General features: G+C 27.3%; 3 protein-coding genes across 3 annotated transcripts; all 3 read left to right on the top strand.

The window, feature by feature from the left end:
- Positions 1 to 2,304: 2,304 nt before the first annotated feature.
- LOC145841378 (protein fuzzy homolog) lies at positions 2,305 to 3,944 on the top strand. The gene is made up of 2 exons (XM_082948739.1): positions 2,305 to 3,209; positions 3,928 to 3,944. Exons 1-2 carry the CDS (start codon positions 2,324 to 2,326, stop codon positions 3,942 to 3,944), a joined length of 903 nt encoding a protein of 300 aa, XP_082804865.1. The 5' UTR covers positions 2,305 to 2,323.
- A 1,118-nt stretch (positions 3,945 to 5,062) lies between these two features.
- LOC145840368 (protein phosphatase 1 regulatory subunit 36-like) lies at positions 5,063 to 7,556 on the top strand. Its single transcript, XM_082947610.1, has 2 exons — positions 5,063 to 5,499; positions 6,348 to 7,556. The coding sequence occupies exons 1-2, from the start codon at positions 5,087 to 5,089 to the stop codon at positions 7,252 to 7,254; spliced, it is 1,320 nt and encodes a 439-aa protein (XP_082803736.1). The 5' UTR covers positions 5,063 to 5,086; the 3' UTR covers positions 7,255 to 7,556.
- On the top strand, positions 7,549 to 17,134 carry LOC145840366 (uncharacterized). The gene is made up of 5 exons (XM_082947609.1): positions 7,549 to 7,650; positions 13,198 to 13,397; positions 14,651 to 14,883; positions 15,491 to 16,191; positions 16,344 to 17,134. Exons 1-5 carry the CDS (start codon positions 7,569 to 7,571, stop codon positions 16,763 to 16,765), a joined length of 1,638 nt encoding a protein of 545 aa, XP_082803735.1. The 5' UTR covers positions 7,549 to 7,568; the 3' UTR covers positions 16,766 to 17,134.
- The last annotated feature ends 9,967 nt before the right edge of the window (positions 17,135 to 27,101 follow it).

Raw genomic sequence — 27,101 nt, forward strand, 5'->3', positions numbered from 1 at the left:
GTTAATAGTTTTTTTTAAATCTGTAACAATCATAACTTTAATTAACAAAAATATTGGCAAAAGTCTGCAGAGCAAAAGCCTTGACTTTAGTTTGCTGTGAGACAAGCTAAAGTTTAACAAAAGGGTTGAAAATACCAATTTGATCATCAGACCACAAGCCTTTGGTAGACTGAGACCGGTTTTGTCCTGATTAGGACTCATCAGTCATAACCAAAACACTTGCAGTCTTCAATCTACAAACAGTTTATTCATGCAAGCATAAAGCAACCGTTTGCTGGTATTGATCAGTGATGCCCTTTTGCCGTGCATCTGTTTAATACATTGTCCACTAAGCAAGATAACTGGTACATTCATATTTAATACACTTACCAAAATAATTGGAAAAAGTCTGCAGAGCAAGTTTTTTGGTTGTGATTGACTGTTAAGGGCATAGGGGGGGGGGGGGGTAAACACCCTTTTTTGGTTTTTGATCTTATTTTATATAGTTTTTACTAAGCTACAAGATGCTTTTTACAGATTTAAAAAAAAATAGTTTTTGAGATATAGCCGGTCAAAGTCGAAGCCGACAATAGGATCCTTATGGGAGGCGCAAACTAAAACGGCAAAAATAGACTATTTCACTAAAAATCTATCTTCTCCTACGTTTTTTGAGATAACTACCTCAAACTTTTAGGAAATGTTCCTTGATATATTTAGAAAATTCTGTCGGAAGGAATTTAAAAAAAAAAAATAAAGATTTTATATAAAAAATAAACAAAAAAAACAATAATTTTTTTGTTTTTTTGTTATAAAATTTTTCTTTTTTAATTTTTTAAAATTCTGTTCCGACAGAATTTTCTAAATACTGCAAGGAACATATCCTGAAAATTTGAGGTAGTTATCTCAAAAAACGTAGGAGATAGATTTTTAGTGATTTCTAGTTAATTGATGTTTTAGTTTGCGCCTCCCATAAGGATCCTATTGTTGCCTCTGACTTTGACCGGCTATATCTCAAAAATTATTTTGAATTTTTTAAATCTGTAAAAAGCATCTTGTAGCTTAGTAAAAACTATATAAAATAAGATCAAAAACCAAAAAAGGGTGTTTCCCCCCCTATGCCCTTAAGTCTTAATCAAGACAAAACTGGTCTCAGACTACCAAAGGCTGGTGGTCTGATGATTGAATTGGTATGATCAACCCTTTTGTTAAACTATAATTTGATTAATCAACTTTAGTGTAACACATTTACTCTTAACAATATTATAAATAATTAATTTTACAAAAAGTTTAAAGTTTCTTCTCTGCTAATTTAATCTCTAAATAAGCTTATGTATTAGCCTAATACTTATATTAGCCTGATTGTTATACTAGCCTAATTAAGATGATGTATTTTAATGTTAGTTTTGAGAATTAAAAACATTTTTTTGATTTTAGCAGAAATTCTTTAAAAATCTTCAGTTTGTAAATTTGAGCAAAAAATGTCTGTAAAAGCCTGGAAAATTGATACTTAAAAAAACTTAAAACAAATGAAATTTTCAACACTTTTTTTTATAGAATATTGAAACTTAGATATGATAAACAAATACAGTTATAGTTTTTTTTTATTCACTCTATCATTTATGATAAAACACATTTAAAGTAGCATCTTTTCAGTAATTTGTACAATTAAAAGCATTTTTCTACCTAAAGTTTAATTTTCTACTAAAAATGGGCAAGAATACTTGTACTTTAAAAAATCTGGAAGATAATCAGAAAATTTTAAATAAATATCTTAAACCCAACGGCTACCTGTAATGTATTTATATACCATTTGCAACTTATTATTTTAAAATTGCTCATTTTGTTTTATATTTTATTTCACGAAACTTTTCAAAACTCTACTAGTTCCATTTTCAAGTGATAAATGTTAATTGAATTTGATTTTTTTTTGTTAGTAAACAGTTAAAAAATTCCCATTTAATGGATTAGCAAAAATATTAACAATTTACTAATAAACATATATTTACTTTAGTTTTACTTGCTAAATCACTAAATCACTAATTTTTTTAATTGTTTAAATTTATTCATACATCATAATTTAAAGTTATTTTTAAACTGTTTACTAACAAAAAAATTTCAAATTCATTTAAATTTTATCACTTGAAAATTGAACTAGTATAGTTTTGAAAAGCTTTGTAAAATAAAACATTAAACAAAATGAGTAATCGGTTAATAACAAGTTGCAAATGGTATACAAATACGTTTAAAAACCTTCCTATAATAGTACTACCTGTAATGATTTTTTAAATTCTTAATACTGTAACATAATAAAAGCTTTTCAGATTATTGAACTTAAAAATCAAACATGTCAGCTGATCATTTACTCTGTATTACTGAAACAGGAGGTATTCCACTTCTTATAAGATCTAGACCTGGTGTAGATCCTATTTCATTTCCAGTTGTTGGCACACTTAATGGGTTGCATATGTTTGGCATCAACAAAGATGTAATGATGAAAAGTACAACTAGCACAAAATCAATACTTGTCTGGAAAAAGTTTGCTCATGCAAATATAGTCATTATTGCAATAGGTTCTAAGCAAGGTGAAAATAGTTTGACTGAAGGTTCAATGTTTGATCTAGTTGAAAATGTGTTTAATTCAATAGTACTTTTGTTAGGAATAGAAGGTTTTAAAAACCTAAACAAAAGTTCAGTTGAATTGAAAATTAAAAGAAATATAAAAGTGTGTTTTAATTTATTAGATTCTTTTCTAAAAGATAAATATGTTAATTACTTTGGTTTAGAAACAAAAACTATGGATTATGTCATATCATCCAATTTTAAAATTCTGTCTGAAAGTTTGACAGCTTTTGTTGAAGCATCTCAAAGTCAGTATGGTTGTTTGCTAAAAAATTGCAAAATAGTATGTGCGACAACTAATTGGTGGTCATTGGAAGGATCAGAACTTGCCTTAATTAACAGATTGATTTTGACTTTAAATCCAACTACAATTGCTCACGATATTCCAGTTTTTCTTCCAAAGAGTAATCCATCATCAGCTCTTAGATTTATACTGTTCACTTTAATTGAAGGTATACAAGTATGTATTTTGTGTGGACCTTCACCTTCAATGTCTGAATTACAACAACAAACTGTTGAAAGGTTTTGGGTTCCTGGATTTAAACTTTTACTTTTGACATCTCTTTCTCCTGATATTCCAAGTGATTTGATGACTTCTTTTGAAGCAAAAGGTTTATTAGGATTTTTCCTGGTAAACAAAAAACTAAAAAGATGCTTATCTTCAACTACTTCTATCCTTTTAGACACACAGTTGTCAAAGAAAAATAAAGTGTTAAAAATGAGTGAAAGAAAAAAGATCAAAACTATATATAGCATGCTGCATGACTATTTAAAAGTTGTTAATAGCTTAACTGCAGAATTAACCATAAATGACAAAGAAACTGGAGAATTAAGTTTAACTTCTCACTATGAAGTTATTTCTCAATGCAGCTTTTTTTGGTTAGTAAAAGAAGATTTTGAAATATTTTGTTGTTATAAAACAGATAATTCCCCGATTTTTACTACAAAAGGTTTTACTGTAGATATTTTAAATCAGTTAATAGGCTTATTTTCTTAATGAGTTTAAATTTTTTAGTTGACCTGTTTTTAACACTTTTAAAGAGATTTTAAATACATACGTTATCGATCAGATATTTTTTCTACAACTTCTTTTTATTGGATCCTTTAAGGTAAGGTTTGATTTTTTTGTATAATTAGGTTTGATTGAAAATATTACACTAGTTAATATAAACATAAAATTCTTAAAATAATTTACATAAAAACTGTTTCTTATTATATTTAGTTATTTTTAAAGAATTTATGCATTTTATTTGTAATTTTCAAGTGTTTTAGATGTTAATTGATTAAAAAGCTCTAAGTAAGATCTTATAAAGTTATACATTTGTTTAGAAATACTGAGGTTGTAAGTAAAACATTTTTTTTGTCGTCTAATAAATTGTTTAAATACACTGAGATTCTTATAATATGTTGTTTTATTAAAAAATGCTTAATGTTGCTCATTACTTGACATGAAAAATTATGCAGTTTTTCTTCTTTTTAATTAGTCTTTGTTTTATGTAAAATGTAGTAGTTATTATATAAAGAATTTTCATTATTTTCTGTAAGTTTTAACTGCTTCCAAAACTTTTGTCTTAAATTCTTTTTTGCATTCTGAAAAAATACTAATATTTTTTTGTTAACTTGTGTTTACACTATTTAAATTTTTAACTCGAACTAATATCAAATACATTAAAAGTTTTTTTATTTAATTATTTATAATTTTCTTTTAAATAGTAGTGAAGAAAGTTTAAGAATATTTATTAAATAAAAAACCTATGGTTTTAAACCTTTCCTTTTTATGTAAGTTGTTGTACTTCAGCATATGAAATTTCTTTAGCATTGATATATTTTATAAACAAAGTTGTAAAATTAGTTATTGTTATCTTTATTTAAAAGTTGTAAATTTTTTTTTATTACACATCAAAAATTCGTTAATTTTTCTAATCTCCTATATATAGGAATTACTGAAGTATCACAAAATATCCTCAAATTTTTAAATACAGTATGAGGTAGGTTTTTATATAAAGTTTTTTTTTCACTAACATTTAAGTAAACTTATACCTATTGGTGCTTAAAGCTTTTAACCCGCTTTTAATATACTACACAGATTACTATCGGAAAAAGTGTTTAAAATTAAAAATAAGTATGTTACTGAGGTGTTACATTTTTATATACTTCAGTTTTATTACTTTTTAAAGTACTCAAATATAGAAGGATTTTTGTTAAGTTTCAAATTTGAAGTTTGTGGGTAAACTATTTTTTATATCAAGTTTTTATAAAACTAGAATTCAATCGTTTAAATAATTCTTTTTAGATTGGACTAAACAAGCTAGATTTTTATTACTTGAGATAATGTATTACTTAGGTCACATTATCCAAAATATAAGTATTATTAACATTAGTACTTTTTTAAAACGAAATAAAACTTTTAAATTACAGTTTTAGGATTAATGTTTAAAAACTACTTATAGACCAAACCTAAAACAATTAAAAAATGTAAAGTTTTATTATGGCAACTAAAAGAAAAAAGAAAGACTTTATTGCTATTCCACCTAAAGTTGAGGGGTACTTTACATGGAATGACTCTTCGTTAGAGTTGGAATTCAATCAAACCTCAAGGGGAGGAAAAGTACCTCACCCTCTTTTGAATGCAGCTGATGAAGCACAAGATTTTCTTCACCATAATTCGTTTGACCCTAATCAAATGTTACCACCGAACTGCCAAAAATCTAAACTTATGCCATTCAACTGGCCAAGACACTATGAAACTTTAGGATTTATTAGTTTAGAGGATGTAAAAGCAGTTGCAATTGATCTTTTAGTTGCTAAAAAACTGAAAGAAGGCAATCATAAAGTTTCAAAAGAGTTCGAAGTATGTGCAATGAATGAAGTCTTTGTTAGTCTTTTAGTTTGTATGCTCAGGTAAGTATTTTTATAAGTTTAATATTTTATTTAAAGATTTTTGTTTTCTAAACAAAATGCTTTTACAGGGTTGTCACACACTCAAGCTAACTCATACTGAATTAGGATAGTTTGAAACTATTGAAAAAATCAAGACAACTCAGGTTTAATTTATTTTTTTCAGGTTTCTTGAAAAAAATAGGCAGACAAAGGCTTGTTTTTCATTAACTTAAGTGAATTTAATTCAATATTTTCTTTTTTTATAGTTAATTTGTCAGCTATCAAGTTTTGATTGGGTAAGTTAAGTAAAACTTTCAGACCTTGTGGCTATTGCTTCTTTAATGTAACATTTTTAGTTTTTATTGACTGCTTAAATTAAGATTTGTTATAAAAAACATAAAAAGTTTCTAAGTTTTTTCCTATTTTCTTAATCACGTGTTTAAATAGTTCTTCAACCATAGTGACTGTAGATATTATTGAATTTATTAAAAATAATCTCTTAGATAAGAAATAAACATGCTTAATCCTATTCCTTTATATACACATTTTAAAGTCTCTGCTGATTAAAAATTTTAAGGTTTTTACATTTTAGTTTTATAGCATTTTGTAATCATAAAGTGTTTAAGGATGTTACAGTCATGCTGTTAGTGATTTTGAGTAAAAATAAACTATATAGAAATCTAGGGTAAAAGTAAACTTTGTGCTCACTTCAAAGTTTTTTTAAAGGTTTTTACATAAATTCAAGCCCATTTAGGTCAGTTCATAGTGACTCATACTAGTTTTTTTTCTCAAAGGATGACAGCCCTGTACTAACAACAAAAATGTTTTTCTGTCATATGTAGCGTTTTAACATTTTATCAAAACTGTAGGTACTTTGAAAGATTTTTCGAAAAACATGATTGTGAGGAACAAGTCAAAAAATCTCATTTTATTTGTCCAAGTAAAGCTGAAGTCCAACGTTTGCAGAGAGCTAGAGTATTAATGTTGGAAGCGCGGAACATTGTTGCTGCCCAATACTGTAAGTTGCTGCTTGGTAATGGGCTTGAAAATGTTCATCACATGAGGTGTGGAGAAAGACGAATTTCAAACTCTCACCGAGATTTAAACTTGTTTGAAGAAATATACTCTTTTATTACTTTTTTTATATGGGTGGCTTTTGGACGCCAAAAGTACAAACTAGTCTGTAAAGAAGTTGGTCATTTGCTTCGAGGTGACCCTTTCAACCCAGTTAATCAACCTGCCATGCAAAAAGATGGTCAGTACGATAATCAAAAACTAAAAAACAGTAAGTCTGATAAAAAAACAGAAAAGAGACCTCCCATTGCTACTATAGTAAAACTAAGATCTACTTTTATTACTTCGATTTTACCAACATCTAAAGACATTGACTTGCATGAAAAAATTAGTGGTATTGAACTACATAAGCTAAGTACCAAGGAATGTGAAAACATTTTTAACAACAAGACTTTTTACTTGAAGCCTGGTGATAGAGTAGGAATTATTGGTGATTCTTATGATCGTTATAATATTGCTGATCTTACTATAATTGGAGATGACAACAGTGATTCATCAATTTTATCTAAGGACAGTTCTGACATCATAGTTGATCAACCTTCAAGAATTATGTCTCCAAACGGAACTAGGCAACTATTACATAGGGGCGCTTTTTCTCGACCAACTACAGCCGCTTCTAAAACTACTCATGATGAAGCAAATAAAGAAAGTTACACATATGAATACACTGCATGTGAGGATTCTTGCACTGTTGAAAAATAGAAACTCAATTTTACTTGTTTTCTAGCAAAAAAACTTTCTTACATAATTAATAGATTATGTTTTTCGTATTGTATTACTGTGTTATAAGTTATTGATTTCATTTAATAACTTGATTTCATTGTTGATTATTTTACTACATAAAAGTTTAAATATATGGCCTTATTTGTTTTAAACTAGTCAAGTTGTCCTAATTTTATTAGTGTTTGTTATTTTAAACTATTTAGAATTTTACATTGAAAATTAAATTGCACTCTACTTTAAAACTAGTATTAACATTAAGATTGTGTCACAGATGACTTATGTAATGTTTTAGAATGGCTCTTTCAATTTTCTCCTTTAAAGAAGACCAAGACGAAGATGATTTGTTAGCTGTTGATTTTTTCAATGAGGATCGAGGTTTTTATAATTTATTGAAAAACAATAAAACAATTTGCACTAATACTACTAAAAGTAATCTCAAAATAGAATAAATACTAGTTTTAAATAAAAATAAATCTCAACAAAATCGGCGAAAGTCTGCAGAACAAGTCCGGACTTTCGTTTGCCGTGAGACAAGCTCAAATAAGTTTTTCGGTTGTGACTGACTGATGAGTCCTAATAAGGACGAAACCGGTCTCAGTCTACCGAAACTTGTGGTCTGATGATCGAATTGGCATGATCAACCCTTTTGTTAAAAATAAATCTTTTACCAAATGAAAACTTAAGTTCTTTAAAATCTTAATATTTAATCTTTAGAGTCTAAAAAAGGGTTTCCCATATATTCTAACTTGTAAGGTGACAAGAACAAAATTACACTAGTTATTCTGAGATTTGTGTTGAAATTAAAAAAAAAAAACTTTTCAGGACATTAAAGTTAATGATAGATTTAAAACTTACATTAGATATTCTGAGGTTTACCTGCCGATCCCTGAACAGGGGAGCAATTACTTTCCTATTTTCTTCCAAGGGGAGATTGTGGAAATAAGTTTTGGAAACGGTGGTCTAGACTAAATGATTTAATTAATTAAATGTAAATGTTTGTGTATATAATACTACTTTTATACGAATGTTGATACTAAAATATTAAAGTTTACAAGGTCCCTGAAACATGTAGATCTTTAGCTCTAATGAATTGAAAACTGATATAGCTTATAGCAGCTCATTTTTAGTGTGAAGTAAATTTATCTGATGTCAGAGTTGCTAGAAAATACAACTATTTTGAATCTTCACCAAATTTTTAAGTATTTGGTTTACTGTGCCAGGCATCTTTAGGTATCACGTTCAAAATCCACCCGATTAAAATCCACCCAGTCAAATTCGTAAACCGCTTACCAATCGAAGATAAGGGTTAGGGGTAAAAGTGATAATGAAAAAAAAAAGATCTTCCTTCATTGTACCAACATATGTTTCTGTGTGTTAACGAATCAACACACTTCAACTGGGTTCTGTAGAAAATAAAAAATAACTACTGTAATGAAAGAAAAGAATCATAGAATAAAGTAGGTGTATACATGTTTTCATTAAAATAAAATATTTTCTACAGATAATGGTTAATAATAGGTAAAATACTTAATATTAAATCCGACTGTTATAAAGTTATATAATATTTGTTATTATTAAGTCTTAAATAAGTTAAGTAAACTAAAATACACAACAAAACAACAAATCATAATATAAACAAACAACTCACGTTAATGGAAAGAATAACTGATTCAAATTTTACTGTTGTTAATGAATGAACAAAATACACGCATTACATCTAATAATTACGTCACAATAGAACTGAGGTTATATTAGTACTTGTTCAGCCAAGGAGTCAAATATCTCATTAACTATTATATAAATCTATCCTGGAAATTTTTCTGTAACTAATTTTCAAGACCTTTAGAAGTTTTAGGGAAACTTCCCAAAAGACATTGTCAACAGAGCAATTTAAAAAGATTATTAGTCCTTGAAGTCTACCATTGTAAAATTTTGCATAAAACCTGTTTGCAACCAGTGTACTTCTGTACAAATCAGACTTGACTAAAGTGTAAATCAAAATTTAAGGGATTTGAAGATTGCTTGTGCTTAGTCACTAGACCAATGTAAGCGCCTTTCAAAAATTAATGTTTTGAAGTTGAGCTTGTATTTTTTTTTTCGTAAGAATGAAAATGTGATAATATTTAAATAATAAATGATTAATAATTGTTGAAATTTTTATTACTTATTCTACAGATTTTTCTAAATGTTGCAAGGAAAGTTTTTTGAAAACCTTAGGTATTTATCTCAAAAAAAAAAACAAAAAACGAGGAGTTGGATTTTAGTGAATTCTACTAATCACTCTTTAAGTTCTCTCCTGTTCTAAAGAACCTTTTGTACTGTCGTACTTTAACCAGCTATATTTAAAAAATAGTTTGAATGTTAAAAGTCTGTAAAAAGTTACTTGTAGTTTTGTTAAAACTCTACAAAATTATATTATGTTTTAAAAAAGTTCTTACTCCCCTATGCCCTTAATCTGTATACTTATATTTATAGTTTACATATAACTATTCAAAAATATAAATTTAAGCGTGTGTTAACAAAAGATCCTAGCGAAAAAAGTTCACTGGAATTTATAACAAATTATACCGTATCCTTTCTTTATTACTTTAGTTAGTGTAATAAAGTAAGGATACTATATAGATAGTTTACATATATTTATGTTTTTATGAAGGTAAACTACATCTAAAAAGGAAAGTTTATTCTTAGTTTCATCTTACATGATAAATTTAAATCTGACGTACGAACATTATTTAAATTATTAAAAAACATCAACAACTTTCTGCATTTGACCAAAACAAAGCAGTCATCATCATACTTGCAAATAAAAAAGTTTTAGAGACAAATTATAGTTTATCTAACAACAGAAAAAGTACGCTCTAAATATTTGGTCCTACAACCTGGTGCATGAAAAACCTTTTGGTTAACGAGTCGCACACTGCATATACCTTTTAACGTTTTGTCTAGGATGAGTAAAGTAAAACAGTTGATCAGAACCACTTATTATGAGCAAGTCCAAGAATTGTTTTCATGTCAAAACCACTAATAACACTAGATGGATAAGAACCTATATCCAAACTTAAAACGAGCATGGTATTTTACTGTTTAGCTGCTTTTATAAAGCAAGCTATATTAGGATGATGACAAGACAACTAAGGAATTGAATAAAAGAAAATTTCCCAAAGAGCTTAGAGAGTTTTTATAATCAGGCTTGCCAAAAAACCTAGAATCCTATAAAAACCTGAAAAATTTTAAACTTGACACTCTAGGTAAAAATAACATGGAAAAACTCGGAATACCTTGGAGTTTAATTAATTTTTACACCTTAAGTAATGATAATTTTATCAGACATATTTTTTTTTGCAACTATTTAAAATTTTATTTATTGTAAAACACTTATATAGTTACATTACAAAATCTTTTTAATATGTATTTACAGTTTTTATTAACTAAAAAATATAAACGTAAGTCACTCATTTTCAAAAAAAGTTTATTAATTAATTTCGTTTAGCGTATCCTCAGAATAATATTGCTCAAAACTGTTAATGTTATAGTGTAATCTTAGTTATATACAATGAATTTGAAAAGTCTAGCTTAAAAATAGTTACGTCATAAAGTATAAATGTCTGTTTAAAAAGTTTAAATTAGAATCGATTTGTACTTAGCTAATTTGAAGTTATTTATAAGACAAAGTTGCTAAAACAAAAACATTTAAAATAGTAGAAATTTTTTTACTTGAAACCAAATTAAATAAAAAGTTTTTATTAAAGTTTTTATTAAGGAAATTTATTTATGTAAGAAAAAAGGTTCTGGTCATACTGTTTCTTTGTTTTATTAATACTTTATGTTTTATAAGTTTTGTTATTTTAATTTTATTAGTGTGTTTTTTTTCTACGTTAGTTAATAAATTTTTACTAAAATTTATTAGTTTTAAATAATTTGATAGTAACTAACTACTTTTGTCCCTTATAACACTCTTTTAATTACTTAATGATTACTTTGTCACTATAAAAGTTTTAAAATCTTATTTCATGTTAGTTCTGTATATAACTAATGGAAGTAGCTTGAAATATATTTTATTCTGTTATGCTTTATTTACTAAATAGTTATTGGTTAGAAATGTTTGATTATATTATAATTATCAAAAGTAAAACAAGTTATCCCTCTTTTTTTACTTATTTTTGTTCCTATTTTTTCATTTTAGAAGAGAAAGTGGAAGATTTTGTTTTTATTTGTTATGGATGCTTGCTTAATTAAAAAAAACATTCAAGATTCGTAAGTTTCGTAACCTCAGACATCAAAACTTTTAAAAAAATGTCTTAATTGTTAACGCTTACGAAATAATAAAGCGCTAATAAACTTATTTATACTTATAAATTATCTCTCAGCGCAGCTAAACTAAGTATAAATGCATACTAAAACTAATAACACAAAGTTTATGTAAGCTTGAGAATTAAACCAAAAGCTAGTTTTTTTTCAAAAAAAAAGTACGTTGCTGCAACGTAACAAGCTACGTGTCTGTACGATAGTAAGTAACTAAAAATTGTATTGGATAAAAATATAAGAACATTGCCAGATTTAACCTATAAAAACAATCAACTTAATAACGCGCATACATTTGAAAGTTATAAAGGTTTGAGATAAGTTGATCTATAAAACTTCGAAACAAATGTTTTGTATGCTAGATGCGTGTTTTTTTGTACTTTTTATTTTTTTAAGCTGGAATAGTTGATTACATCGTATTTTGTTTTATACCAGTTTTTTATGCTTATGAATTATTTCGGTCTGAATTTTTTGACCTAATTTTGTAATAATTTGCATGATGTAACATGTTTACTTATTATTGATAAAATTTTAAAAATCAAGTTAAAAAAACACGAGTTTAAAAGGACTAAATTTAGTATGATCAATATTAAAATGATCGCGAGTTAGAAATGGTAGTAAACTCGTCAATGTATAGGATAACAAGTAGTGGTATTATAACAAATCTCTTTAGAAGTGCTTAAGGCTTGTCAATTTAAAGTGTTAAAAGGCGTTGTGATCACAAGTCTACTTCTACAACATTATTTTTACGGTGATTAAATAACTTTAATATGTTATTTAATATATTAATTAATGAAATATCACGAAAATCTATATTATAAGTCCTGAATGCTTATATAGTTTTTGTTCTATTATGATAAGTTAGTCAACGTTTAAGTAAAAAAAGTATACATAAATATATTGAACAGTAACTACATACTAAAATATATTAGATAGTTGTAATGTAATTATCAAAACATAAAAGAAACTTAAACATCTAGTTCCAGAAGTGAAGGTATATCCCGTTACATAGATGTTACTAAGAGGTAATAGGGATTAGTAAAGTAGATTAGTACAACAATCAAAACTACACTTATATTTTATTTACATAAACTAAACAACACAAAGATACAATTACATCACTCTATACTATAACTACATTTAAACACAAATGATAATACAATTATGATAAGTATCTTATAACTTAATCAAGAAAGAATCTTAAATTTAATATGTTTGAAATGCATCTTAACTTAAAGCACACCAATAACTGCCGAATGCTCATAACTTTTAAAATGTTGTTTATTTTATATCAAGCAAAGAAAACTTCTTTTTTCTTACGTATTCATTGTAAAAAAATTAACTCCTAACAATAAAAACATGTTTATTTTTTCAACCAGCACGTCACGAAATCTGCGTAAAACAGTTTACAACATCCGCTTTTAAATAAATTTATCGCGTGAATATCGCGACAGGTAAATACTTTAACCTGTTTGTCCATAACTTTAAAGTTTAGATTTTAAAACTATAACTTTAACTTATATAATATCATTTGTGCTTAGTATTACAATTGAAGTTTATGTTTTACTAAAACTTAGTATTCATGTTTGTAATATAAAATGATAATATTGTCCTTAACAGGGGCTACATTTGTGCCATTTTTGGCTGAGCAGCTAAAAATAGGAGTTTCTAAATCTCACCAGTCCTCACAAACGCAAATAACTGAGCTGATAGATATTGAGCATTTGAAAAAAGTAATTGCTGACTTTAAACTCGATTTAAGTTCTGTTAGAAGGGAGTTAAAATTTGCAAAACAGGTTATGCAGGCCAATTTCGAACAAGTGAGTTTTTATTTGTTGAACTATAAACGCTTAGACTGTTAGTTTAAAGAAGATTTTATAAGTTTAAGTTAACTATATGTTGATCAACAAGTATTTTCGAAAATAAAGGTAAGAATTAAACTAAATATTGTATGAGATAATAGTTTAAGGCCATAGGGGAGCACAAAAGTTAAAAAAAAAATTTGACATTGGCTTTTATTTGAAAGATTAGCGTATTTACTATTAGATACTTAGCTTTGTAAAAAAAATCAATTACAACCGTGGGAAATAAAAAAATTTAAGACCATTCTTCATGGAATTTAGAAAAATTTATTAAATATCTAACTCCTCCTTTATTTTTAAAGTAAGTTACTTAAAACTTTCTAGAAATGTTTTTTTTAATATCACAGACAACTTGTAGAAAAATTATTTATGTAAAAGAAAATAAGTATGATTGAAATTAAAAAAATAATTTTTTAAAATTAATTTATATAAAAAAATTATAATATCTGTTTCCTACAAGTGTTCAAAATTTATTACAGATTAGACTGAGAAAGTTTTAAAACATTTGCTCAAAAATTGAAAGAAGAGAAATATTTTTAGTGATATAGTCTATTTTCGCCATTTTAGTTTACGTCCCCCATTATAAAACCTAATGGTCACTCTATCTTTGATGATTTACCCCTCATCCTTTATGGCCTACCTACTAGAATTGGTACTTTCTTACTTAGTATCTATATTAATATGTAAAAGTTTTCATATTTCCAAAAAAAAAAGAAAAAAAAAAAATGTTATATGTATTAAAAAATTGTCTCTATTATATAGAACTTTAGTATACAGGCTGGGCCAAAAGTTCTCGGACTAACTATAAATCAAATTATTTACAAAAAAAAAAAAACAGATTAGAAACGGTATTGAAAATTATGAACAATGAAACTAAAAATAACTTAAATGGTAAAAGGTTCTATCAAAGTATCTATGATGAGAGTTGAGACTGAAGGTCTTTTCTGTTGCTCATCCACGTGTTGATGCACGTTTGTTCTGAGCATCTAAGCCTAAATACTTTAAAAAGTACTGCCTGTCTTCGTTGGTAATTTCAGAGAAGGGTTTAAACTCCATATGTTTCTCAATATAATATTGTAAATTATGCTATTGGTACTTCGTCATTTATAAAATATCACGTTTTTTAACGATGAAGTTCTATGTTTGATTTTCATGTTTTCATTGACGGTTGTACGTAATTAACAAATTTTAGTTTATATAATTAAACACAGAAATTAGAAGATCGAGCGTCAAGTATACACTTGAAACAAATAGAAAGACTCAAGAATTTAGAAAAACAACATGAAGACAGGGTTGCTGTTTTAAGAAGAAGTTTTACGCAACAATTGCAAGACGCTATTATTCTTATAAGATCTCAATATAGAAATGATTTGAATATAAAATTAAAAGAAGCTTCTGCTGACGTAAAAGAAAATGAATTAAGTCATGTAAATAACTTTCAAAGGTTTATAAAAAAAATAGTGATAAAAGTGTATAAATTTATTTAATAAAAATAAGGATATTAAGTTTTTCAAATTGAGGTAAAAAATACATTAGTTTCATACATATGTTATGCATAAATTGATTTAAGAGAATGTAATACTTGTTACAGGGTTGCCACTTTACCTGGAATCCTAAAAAACCTGGAATTTGACAAAAAGCCTGGAAAAACCTGGAATTTAAGAAATTTTGAAAAAAACCTGGAAAAACCTAGAATTTTAACAATTTTCACATATTCAATAGTAAAATTTCGATTTGACTCAAAAAATCTATCATATAAATAAAAAAATTTTCATCATCAAAATTTATTATTATTAAAAAACATATTTAAAGTAGCTTTACATTATGTTTTCAATGTTTTATACTATTTAAAACAGTTTCTTACCTTAAACTTAACTTTAAACTAAAAATAGACCCAAAAATGTGTACTTTTTAAAACCTGGAAAAAGTTTGGAAAATCTCGAAAATTTTTTGAAAAACTCTGTTGTTACTTTTTTGCTAAATCTAGATCTATATAAAATTAAACAAGTTATTTTCTTGTTGAGACTACTTATATTTTGTACTTATTTTAGATTACTGGAAAGAACTGAAAAAGATCTACTAAGAGCAAACGAAACAATCGTACAACGAGATGCAGAAGTGGCACATTTAAAGCAACATTTAGTAAACAACATTAATGATAACAGGATACACGATCCCTCAGAGGTATTGAAAACAAAACAATTGCTTGAAGAGCAAACAAAAAAATTTTTAGCGCAAGCTGATAGGCTTGATCAAATCAAAAACGAGACACGAAGTCTTAAAAATGAACTAAAAGATCTGAAAACTCAAATTAGGTCAAAAGAAAGACAAATTGTAGAACTTCAAGGTCACAATGCAGAGATTAAAGATAAAATAATGAGTATAGAAATCCAAAAGGAGTTTGAAAAGCCGGTGAAAGAAAGTTCCCATCAAAAAGAGTTTGAAAAGCCGGTGAAAGCAAATTCTCATCTATCTAAGGTAGAATTGCACAAGTCTAATTCAAAAGTAACTAAAAAATTAAAAGTTGATGATCAAATGATTCCGATAGAAAAGTACAAAAAATTACAACATACCTTAAAAATATTGCAAGATCAAAATGAGTTTAACATAAAGCAAGCTGTGTTAGCTGAAAAAGATTTAAATGAAAGCTTGGTCAGCAATTTAAAAAATGAAATAAAAGAGCTGACGAAAAAAATAAACTTTAAAGATCAGGAGAAAAATACTATGGCTAAACTTCGTAAAAGTTCAGGAGGTTTATCAATAGCTAGTTGTATTTATAACTTTTTATTAAAAGTAAATTTAATATTAATTGCTCAAAATTTAATTGTAGAGTTAAGATATATATTGCAAACTATATTAAAGATTCAATGTAATATAATAAAAATGTTTAGCTTAAATTTTCAGACTTCAATGAAAAACTAATTCATCAGCGATGGGCTAAAAAATTTCAAATTCTTCATGCAAGCCTACACGCCATTAAAGAGGAGTCCTACGTTAGAAGTCAACTTCACAAAAAGTTAAAGAATACTTCTTTGACATCTCAAAATTTCAATCCTTCTCCACAACAGGAGTTTTGTACAAGTGTGGTGAGCTTGCCGCAACAAGGTTTCGATCAACCTTCACATGATGATTGCCAAAAATCCCGTGAGTGTTTTGATCAAATCATTGAGGAGGAAGAAACAATGATGAAAGGTTTTGAACAGTTAGAGTTCAATCAGGACCCTATTGATGAAAGAGATCTTAGTTTTGTTTCATCTAAGAACTCAAAAAAAGCTACTTTTGGGCATTATATGCCAAGAGCTCATTCCAAAAATACTGAAAACTGAACATAATTAGTTATATGAAAGTCGCATTTTTTTGTAATTCATATTGTATGTTAGTATATACCATATATATATATTTTTGAGTATTCAAAAAATTTGAGTTGTGTAGTTGTTTTAGCAAGTAAAGATAAATTTATTAGTTGCTTTTTACACTTGTAATAATAATTTAATGTTTTAAACTTAGGATTATATTTACATACACTTAAAAAGAAAAAATCTACAGCGAAAATGTATAAATTAAAGAGAAAACAACTGCGTTGGTTTATTGCCATTTAAATCTAATTTATCATTTTAACTTTTTGTCTAATTTCAGGATTTACTGTTAGTTTGTACATCTTTTTGAACTCACCGTCAAGTATAAATGCTTTTGTATCTGCCTATTTTAAAAGTTAAATTAACTTCTATAAAGTATATGATATTTATAGTATTATTAATTTAAGCTTATCATTTTGAGATTTGGTATCATAATTAAATTTTACAAGAAAAATATTATATAGTTTGTTTGAAGACGGTTACGAACAGAAATATCATAATAATATCTTCTTATCTGTTATTTGAATTTTTTTTTGTATTAGCAAGAAAATACAAACACTTTTACTTCTTTTGCATAACACAATCAATATTTTTTTAAATTTTGTTTTACTTCTAAGACTTTATTTATTTAAATAATATTCGGACTTAAAAGCTTTTTTCATATAAACTATGTAATAGATATACAAACTTTGATTAGAATAAAAGTATAGCATTGCTAAACTAAATAGTTATTAAAAAGTTATTTTAAAATTGCTTGGTGACATTGTGGCCCTAATGATAGTATTGAAAACTAAAAGTTGAGCTTGTAGTATCGAAACCCGCTAGTCGACGTATATCCAAAAAATATTTTATAAGCAAATAGTTTAACCACTAAATATTAAGTTAAAACTAAACGTTTTTTTACAAATAAGAAGCTCATATAGTATGCACTCTAGACCTGAAGTATCTTAAAAACAGTGTTGTAATTAAGTAGCCACTAACCTAGTCATTTCTGTTTGTATAATTTGTTAAAAGAAAAAGGATGTTCTACTGTTGAAAGGAAGTTTTGTTGTATTCAAATACAATATTTAACTTAAGACAACAATATTTTTCATTTTAGTATATTTATATACTTAAAGTTTGTCAAGTCGCATCTTCGATTCTTTGTTAAACGTTAAATGATTTCTTAAACAGTTATCAAGAATGTTATAGTTTCGAAATTAAATTAAGCTTGACGTTATTACACAAGATTATAAAAAAACAAGCTATTCAAACTTAAATAAATTACGAAAAAAAAGTAATACATTGTCAATAAAGCTATCTTTTCATTTTCAGATACTTAAAAGCTTAGTTTCGGTTTTTCTTATTCAATAAGCAGCGATTCTAAACCATAAAGGTCATCTCAAGCACACCTCTTAAGGACTTTAGAGTTGTTATTAATGTTGGAGTTTTGATACTGTCGTACATTGATGCAAGTAGTCAGAAATAGCATTGCGTTTTTCTTTGTGATTTATAACTTTTCGAAAAATTTGACGCGATGTCTTCTAAATGTAGGAAACAGTTTGGCCTATAGAGCAGGTGTACTTTACATGACTTTTGCGTCAAATATTTCTAAGCGCCTGCTTTTAATATTGAATTATTTAGACACTTTTTGGTGGTGTATGCTGGTAACATTTTTATATCGATATCTTTAAAACAATTTTTTTTCTATTGTCGGAATCATTATTTTGTATTTTAATGCCATTTGCAGCACATGATATAAATATATTTATAATTCCTAAACATTTATAAAACTTAAACCTTTTGAATCTACTTCATTTTTTTACAAACGTTAAAAGAAATATAAAACAGTTTTGAAGATTGGTTAAGAAGTTTTAAATTTATAATAATCATGACATAGTTATACAAAGTTATAAAAAAACATTTTAGTAAAACAAAAAAATGATAATTGACTTAATACATTTTTAGTAGGGCTATCTTTTCTTTTCAAAATACTTATGTATTTGGTTTTTCATTTTCGATAAGCACTGGTTACAAACTAAAAAGCTCACCTCAGTAACACCTTCTAAGTTGTTATCAATATTCGGGTTTTTACATAGTCTACAATGATGCAAATGATCAAAAATAGCACTGCGTCTGTCCTTTTCTTTGTGGTTAGCAACTCTTTTAAACATTTGACGCGATGTGTCCCCAATATAAAATATTTTCTGGTCTACAAAGCAGGTATACTTATGTATGGTATTCTCGTCAAATACTTTAGAAAAAAAAACTTTCTTGGTGGTAAATGCTAGTATTATTTTTACATAGTAGTTTTCAAAAGATGCTCTTAATCATTTTAAAAATATTAATGAGTAGTTTCATAAGTAAATAGTTGTAAAATACGAACTTTGATCGGTTTCAGAGTTTTAACAAGCATTTTTTTTGCTCTTATTTATTTTGTGGGTTTCTAGGAAGTTATTTATTCTTTTTCGTGCAAGTTGTTTCGGATATTGATTCTTTAACAGTATTTTTGTAACTTTTAAAACTTCTTCTCTGAAATCGACAAAGCTCGTACCTAAACTTAGTGCTTTATTTAAACAACAACCCAACAGACCTAACTTCTATACTTTTTGGCATACACTTGTCTATAGTGTTAGCAGGTTGCTTTTTATAAACATTGTGTGGAGCTTGTTTGAAACTAGTTTAACTTCTGTATCTAAAAATGGTAGTTTAATATTTGAGCATCTTTCTAGAGTAAATGTTAATTGTGAATGCAGTGAGTTCATTGCGTACTAGAAAGCAGTTGAAACATTATAATTTTTGATAAGTACAAAACATTGTCAACCTACTGCGCGTAAAAAATCAGTTATGTTCTGAATCTACTGTTTCCAATGAGTTTTCTTTTGAAGCCAAAAAGCAATTTGATTGGCGCCAATGGACTACCCATTGAAACGCCGTCTACTTGTTTATAGACTTTTTACTTATAGATAAAGACACTTTAGAGCAGAGTTTAAAACTTTTCCTTTAGTTTTTTTTGCTGCCTTTGAAAATCGACTTAGTGTTTTTATTGTAAGTAGTTGTTACATTATCTTCTGTAGTTTTATTTATTATATTTTGTGTGTAAAGACTTTTGATATCTAAACTAGCAAAAGTGTTGGTATGTTTTATGTCTAGTTTGGATATTTCGCTAACAGACTCAGTTGTTGATGAAATACTAAACTTGTAATTGAGAGAAGTTTTAGTTTATGTTTCAAGCCATTTAGCCAAGTTATATTCTGGAGTGTCTATAGCAGATAACACCAGTACTATTAAATAGTTGTTTTTGTGAGTTTCCACCGTTCCATACAACTTCCCTAGCTGGGCGCCTCGTGGATAAAATTTATGACAAGTATTTTTATTAAATAAATCTTTTATATAATTCATACAGCAACAAGCGACTTTTTTTTCTTGTATCATCCATGAATCTAAGTTACAAGACTAGGTATTTTAATAGTTGTAATCTATTTCTTGAAACCTTGTTTTATTCCTTAACTATAATATATAACTTCTTAGAATAAACACTTTTATTTATAACAACTACACCGTTACGTTTTTCTACTTTACAAATAAATATTGAAGAACTTTTGGTAAATTACTATAGTTTTATGTACTAATTGATTTGTACTAGACTTGCATTTACTTTGGGCTTTACTTATAAACCTTTCCGTTGTATCTCAAAGAGAAATTTTGTCATCAAAAGTTAGTAAAATTTTGTTTTTGAAAGATGTTCTTCTAACTTGAGTATTTGTATTAGGACGTAATTTAGTTTAATCAATGCTACTTAGTAAAATACAATGTTTAAGTCTGTACTTTAGTGCATTATTTTTAGTTAGTGTTAGTTTCATTGAGCTCAAACTAACAATAGTACAAGAAACATTTTTATGACTTTTCATATACAAACTATAAAGTTTTTTATTATTAAGTATTGATTTATTATTAAAATTACTTATGAATGCTGAAAATTTAAATAAATTTAACTTTAATCGTTGTGTTTGAATAACATTGTTTAAATCACGTTTGTTTGCTTTTATTTTGTTGACAATCAATTTTCTTTAGTTTGAAACTATTTTGGGGTAAAAACCTGATTTTTATAAATTTTTAGATCAAGTGGTTTAATCTCTAAAAAATCTGGGACAAGCTTTATTTCTATACATTTATAAAAGTACTTTATATCAGTTTGTATTTTTTAGATAGAGTTTTTCAAACTTTTTAAGTTTGTTTTGCTCTATACCTTCACATGTTGCAATTCTATTCATTAATTATTTTGTCCAAAGGAACTTTATGGTCTTTATGAAATATAATTTACAATGAAAATATATTTATTTGAAAAGTTTATAAAACTCAATGCTTTTCGAATTTACTTGATTTTATTTGAAAATGGGTATAGTTTTATCTATTGTAGCTTGATAAGTTGCTGACATTTTGTTAGCTCATTGTGTTTACAGTTTATTTGTAAACTTAACTGCTGAAGAAGTATGACGAAAATAATTACTTTAATAAAATTAAAAATTACAAAGTAAACTCTTCTTCTGCTCTACTAATAATAATGATTTGTTTGTTATAATATCCTTAACTAGTTCTTTAATGATAGGTTCGCTCGTTTTCTAGCTCGAGACTAATAACTTTTTTTTTAAATTTAAGTTATTTAAATGTTGAAGTTAATGTTAAATTGATTATGCTGTTTAGGTTTTTCTTTTTAAATTATATAGCATCATATTTTATTAATTTTTTTGTACGATATTAAAAAATAAACTTTTAAAAACGAACAATGGTTAGGTTTCAGATTTGCACAGAGCCTTACTTACGCTAGAATGGTCACTTTTTCACGATTTTTAACTCTTTGTTTGTTTCAGTTTTTATCTTTACTATCACTTAAATATAAGATTAGATAGTTGTCTCAACAGTAATATGAATTATTGATAAAAGATTTAAATAAATATATCTTTCTTGGTTGAGTTTATTCACAAACTAATTACAAGAATGATAAAGTCTGTAATACAAAGAATAATTAAAACTAGGTAAATACTTATACATCTCCCCAGATTTTATCTACAAAGGAGTTAAAACGATAAATTTACCTAGCGAAACAAAATTATTTTAAAACACATTTTTCAGGTATAAAATTTAACGAAATTAAAACTCAAAAAGACAAAAACATTAAAAAAATTACGATTAACTTCGTTCATTATTAAATGATTTGTTAAAACAAACTACAACTCAAACAAACAAACTGTAACAAAAAATTGAGACTTAATCTTTACTTTTCTTCACTCAGTTGCTGAATACAAGCATTCAAAAACTTAATTGCTTCACCGATTTGAACTTGAAGAACGAAACCACACGTCATTCATCTAACTACCTTTAAACTTCACTTAATCTGCTGATAAACATCTTTATCATATTTTCGACTTCAAACAAAGTAGAAGGTGCATTACTGATTGCATTAAACACTGACAAAATACTGCTACACTTATTTTCCAAATACTAGAAACCAACAGTTCGAATTTTTGAAAGTCAATCTCTGCGTCCTCATCCAAGATCACTTTGAACAAATGGTTGTTAGACAAGTCTGCTGCAAAGTCAACTACAAACTTTATGACGTCACGATTGGACTGAAACTCATTCATTAGACCATAAAACATCAATTTACAGTGAACATTCCAACTTGACAATAAATGAATGTCAGCAACATCGTTGTCACGAAGCTTTTGAAAAGCATTGTAAAGTCTTACACGGAAACACTGCAAATAATCCGATAATTTCACACACTCATCTCGGACACATTGTTGTTCGCAAGTAAACTTTGGCGGTCTGTTTGCTTTTCTGTAGAAAATATAAACCAAAGAAAATCCGAGCCATTCCAGTTCAACATCAATTTTGAAGAAAGCCATTAGTACAGAGGGAAATTACACAATGCTTATTCAAAAAGAATCTTCCTTATATAAAAACACAGAACATTAAAATTTTTCGTGACATCTTTTTTCTCAACTTTACCAGAGAAGACAAACTTTTACAGTGGTATGTTTGCTTTTCTCACTTACTACTTAGATATTTGCAAACAGGAGGGGTAAATCTTCTTAGAAAGTTACGATTTTGAACAGTTAAGCGACCTGATTTATCAACCTTGACAACACATCAATGGCAGTCCTTCACTTCCACAACCACTCCACTTTTCCCCCACTTGCTAGGAAAGTTACTTGTTTGATTTAGTATCACGACATGATCACCACAATTCAGTGGTGGCAACGATTTTGTGTTCTCACTTATATTTTCCAGAGGCTTAACAAAACGAATACTGAGAGATTCTTCCTCTTTATTCCAAACGTCACGCCACATTTTTGAGATCTGCGGGTTATTGTAAGTCATAACACTCTTTCTGACGTAAGGTAATGACTTCTTATCATTTGGAGGTAGGTGAGGATTGCTTTGGGATTAGTGCGGTTTTTGTCGCCATCCAGTGTGTAGAAATACATTTTTCTGACCCTGTACCTCCTTTTTCTTCTTTACGTTTTTACGCTCGAAAAATATCAGAATGCAAAATGCTCGGATGCAAAAGCTATCAGAATTTTGTGTAGACAATCCACCAACCAGAAGTGCATTTGACTCATCAGCTTTATTTTGGTGACTAAGATAAACTTTTTTACGGGACTTAATCCAGCATTGTTTACAGGCAGAACACTCAATATACCTCATATTTTTACTGCTCCAAACAAATTTATCAGCTGATTTATTATATATGCTACAAGTTATTTTACCACTTGGTTTTTGTGTGGTTTTCTTTAAGGATTTGTATACATTTGGTGTATACAATCCACTAACTAGAAGTGCATTTGACTCATCAGCATAATTTTGGTGACTTTGATAATCTTTTTTACAGGACTTTATCCAGCATTGTTTATAGGCAGAACACTCAATATACCTCATATTTTTACTGCTCCAAACAAATTTATCAGTTGATTTTTTACATATGCCACAAGTTATTTTACCACTTGGTTTTTGTGTGCTTTTCTATGAGGATTTGTATGAGAAAACTGAGGCTGTAACAGCGGGTTTTGACATTGCATAACGTGCCATCTCTTTTCCTTCAATAAAACTGATTGTCTCATTGATATTTTTCTCATCTAGCTTTTCCCATCCTAGCACCTCTTTACGGATATCCTCATCGGCTAAACCTGTTACCATGACATCTTTTAGGATTGTGTCTGTAAAATCTATCATTTGATTACAGCCATCCTTTGGGAATTTACATGTGTACGAGCATGTACTGGCTTTTCCCTTTAAACGTGCAGCAAATGATCTAGTGTTTTCAGTAAAATCCTGTCTTGCACTAAGAAAGTCTGATCGTCGTACAACAACTGAAACAGGAATAACTGGAAGCTGCTTGATCATCCTTAAAAGCTCTTGCTCACTTAAATTTACTACATCTTCATGTCCCTTCAGAATAGCATCGCCTAGATCTTCCTCACAGCACTGGTACAGTTGACGGCCTTTTTCTACCTCTGTCATTTCCATGCTATCTTTAAAAATAGTCCACTTTTGTACAAATATATTCCAACCCTCTTCATTGCAGTCTGTCCCTATTCGAGGACGGTCCATTTTTGAAGGCTTTAGTTTTGAAGAATTTGCATTAATGTGAACATTGTTGTGAATGATAAGCAAAGAGGCAACTACAGAAGCATTGTTGATTCTATTTGAATAAGACTTTATCTTAAATGAATATATCAAACTTGGTTCAGTTTATTCACAAACTAATTACAAGAATGATAAAGTCTGTAATACAAAACATAATTAAAACAAGGTAAATACTTATACAATATTAAGACTTTAAAATCAACTTCAAAGAACAAAAGCTATGTGAAAATTAGAATAATAAATAATATTATAAGAATAGAAACTTTTGTAATGATATTAACATTTCATTTTCTTATTTTAAAAGCGGTTGTTGTAAACTGTTTTACGCAGATTTCGTGACGTTCTTCCAGTATTAAAAACAAACAATTTTTTTATTTAAAGGAGTTAATTTCATTTCTAAGCGTATTTATTTGCGTTTGTCTTTCAAATACGCGTTAGTCGCTTAGTTATTCCGCGTTACGATCAAGTTACAATTAAGTTTAACGTTTTAATCGCTTATTTCGAGAATCAAGAAAACGTCTACATCGCGGAGTTGATGTTAGTATTTATATTACTTTACGATTGTTGATACTTTTTATAGATTTTATTTGTGTCGTGATTTAATAGTTTCTTTCTTCAGAACTAAGAATTTTTATTGAAAACAAAGTAAATTGCATTTGTTCAAAGTGTGTTTTATTCATAACTTAGGAAATAGTTTTGTAACTTATACTGTTAGTATATTATTTAATTCTCGTAAGTATAGCAGTCAGTAAGTTACTGGAGACCACGTAGTTAAAACATAAACATCATTAAAATAACCCAATTGGTTAAACTTTTATAAAGTAAAAAGGTTTAAACTTAAAAAAGTTAACACGAAGAACATGATTTTAATAAAACTGGGTTTGATCTATTTTTGTTTTCTCTCACAGTATTAAAGTGCTGTATTAGTGATACAACTCACAAATTAAATTATGAGTGATAAAAATAAGTATTTTGTAGTTAGAATTTTTATGATAAAAAACTTTATTTTTTAGTAATTTAAACATCAGACTTTTTTTTAAAATTTTTAATGAACAGCTTTTTTCCGGTGCATAACTTACTAAAAATATATAACAGAATGCATTTCATTTTCTTTAAATTTATTTAAGTACTTTTAAGTAGGACTCGTCAGAAATTGTTTCCTACTGGATTGGAATGTATACAAATTGAAATAAAATTATACTACAGTTTAAAGTTTTAAGATATAAAATGACGTAATGTTGAAATGTTAAAAATTAAATAAGTGCTAATGCTAAACAAATTTGGTATACTAATAAAACTCGGTAGAATTAAAACAATCTAAATAAAGAAGCAATAAAAATTTTGAATTAAAACTATGCTTAAAAATAAAGTTTAACAAGAAACTAATTACTTTAAAAATACTAATATAAGGATTTAATGTACTAATTTTTAATGAATAATTGAACACTTAAATTTTTTCTTTCCAATATATTTCGTCAAATTCTCTTCAGGGAAATTACAATTAAAACAATAAAACACAACAAGTATATATACAAAAATTTTACAAATTAATTATTTAACTAATCGATTAAGTAAACGTAATCAACAAAACTGTAATCAACAAAAAACTTTTAAAGTCAACACAAAATGGTCTTAAGTAAATAAGGCTTAAGTGTAGTCAAATTCTTTCTTTTTACATAAATTTGGTTTATTTAAATGTATTAAAATAGCTTCAAGTCTAATTAATTCCAATGTATTTGAACATTGTCGCATTACACTGAAATTAGATAATGCAAACTTTTTTTTTCCACAACTTTGATTATTCACAACGTGTTTTGCTATTGCAGATTTTTTTATTGCATTTTCGACTGCAACACTCTTTTCGTCTTTTTTGTCTTTAATATACGAAGTGATACACTTGGTTCTTTTATTCTAGTTGTGAGGTGTCGAGAAGTTTGACCAATGTAGCTGCTATCACAGCAGCATTTAAACTTGTAAACTACAAGACTTTTTTTCTTCTGGTGTCACTAGGTCTTTTCCCGAACGTTGAAGTATTGGTTTGGACATGAAGAGAACCCTAGGATTCACCGCATGATATGTTTAACTTGTTATATCCACTATTTTTTTCTCAATTAATTTCGATTTAGTACCAGTATATGGAAGTTTCAATAATATTGGGCATTTATCCATAAGGTCTATTTAAGTTATTTATTGAAGACCATTTTGTGTTGTTTTTTAAAGTTTTTTGTTGATTACAATTTTGTTGATTACATTTACGTTTACTTAATCGATTAGTTAAATAATTAATATGTAAAATTTTTGTATATATACTTGTTGTGTTTTATTGTATTGTTTCAATTGTAATTTCCCTGAAGAGAATTTGACGAAATATATTGAAAAGAAAAAACTTTATTGTATTATTTGTTCAAATAGATATTTATTATTTAACTTTAAAACTGTTTTTATATGTAGGTTATACTACTTACTTAAAAATGATAAAAATTATATTTATATATAGTTTGAATAAATTTAAACAGCTTAAAAGTAATAAATAATTAGTTGTACTTAATTTTATCTAAACGTCAATCTTTTTAAACCTACGATATATTTGATTTTATTCCATATAAAAACAGCTTAATCAATGATAAATAGCATATTTCATTGCTGTTGATATAAAATTTGAATGTTTAACAGAATT

The sequence above is a fragment of the Thalia democratica genome, chromosome 7, assembly GCF_965202585.1.
Source record: "Thalia democratica chromosome 7, ktThaDemo2.hap1.1, whole genome shotgun sequence".
Classification (NCBI taxonomy): domain Eukaryota; kingdom Metazoa; phylum Chordata; class Thaliacea; order Salpida; family Salpidae; genus Thalia; species Thalia democratica.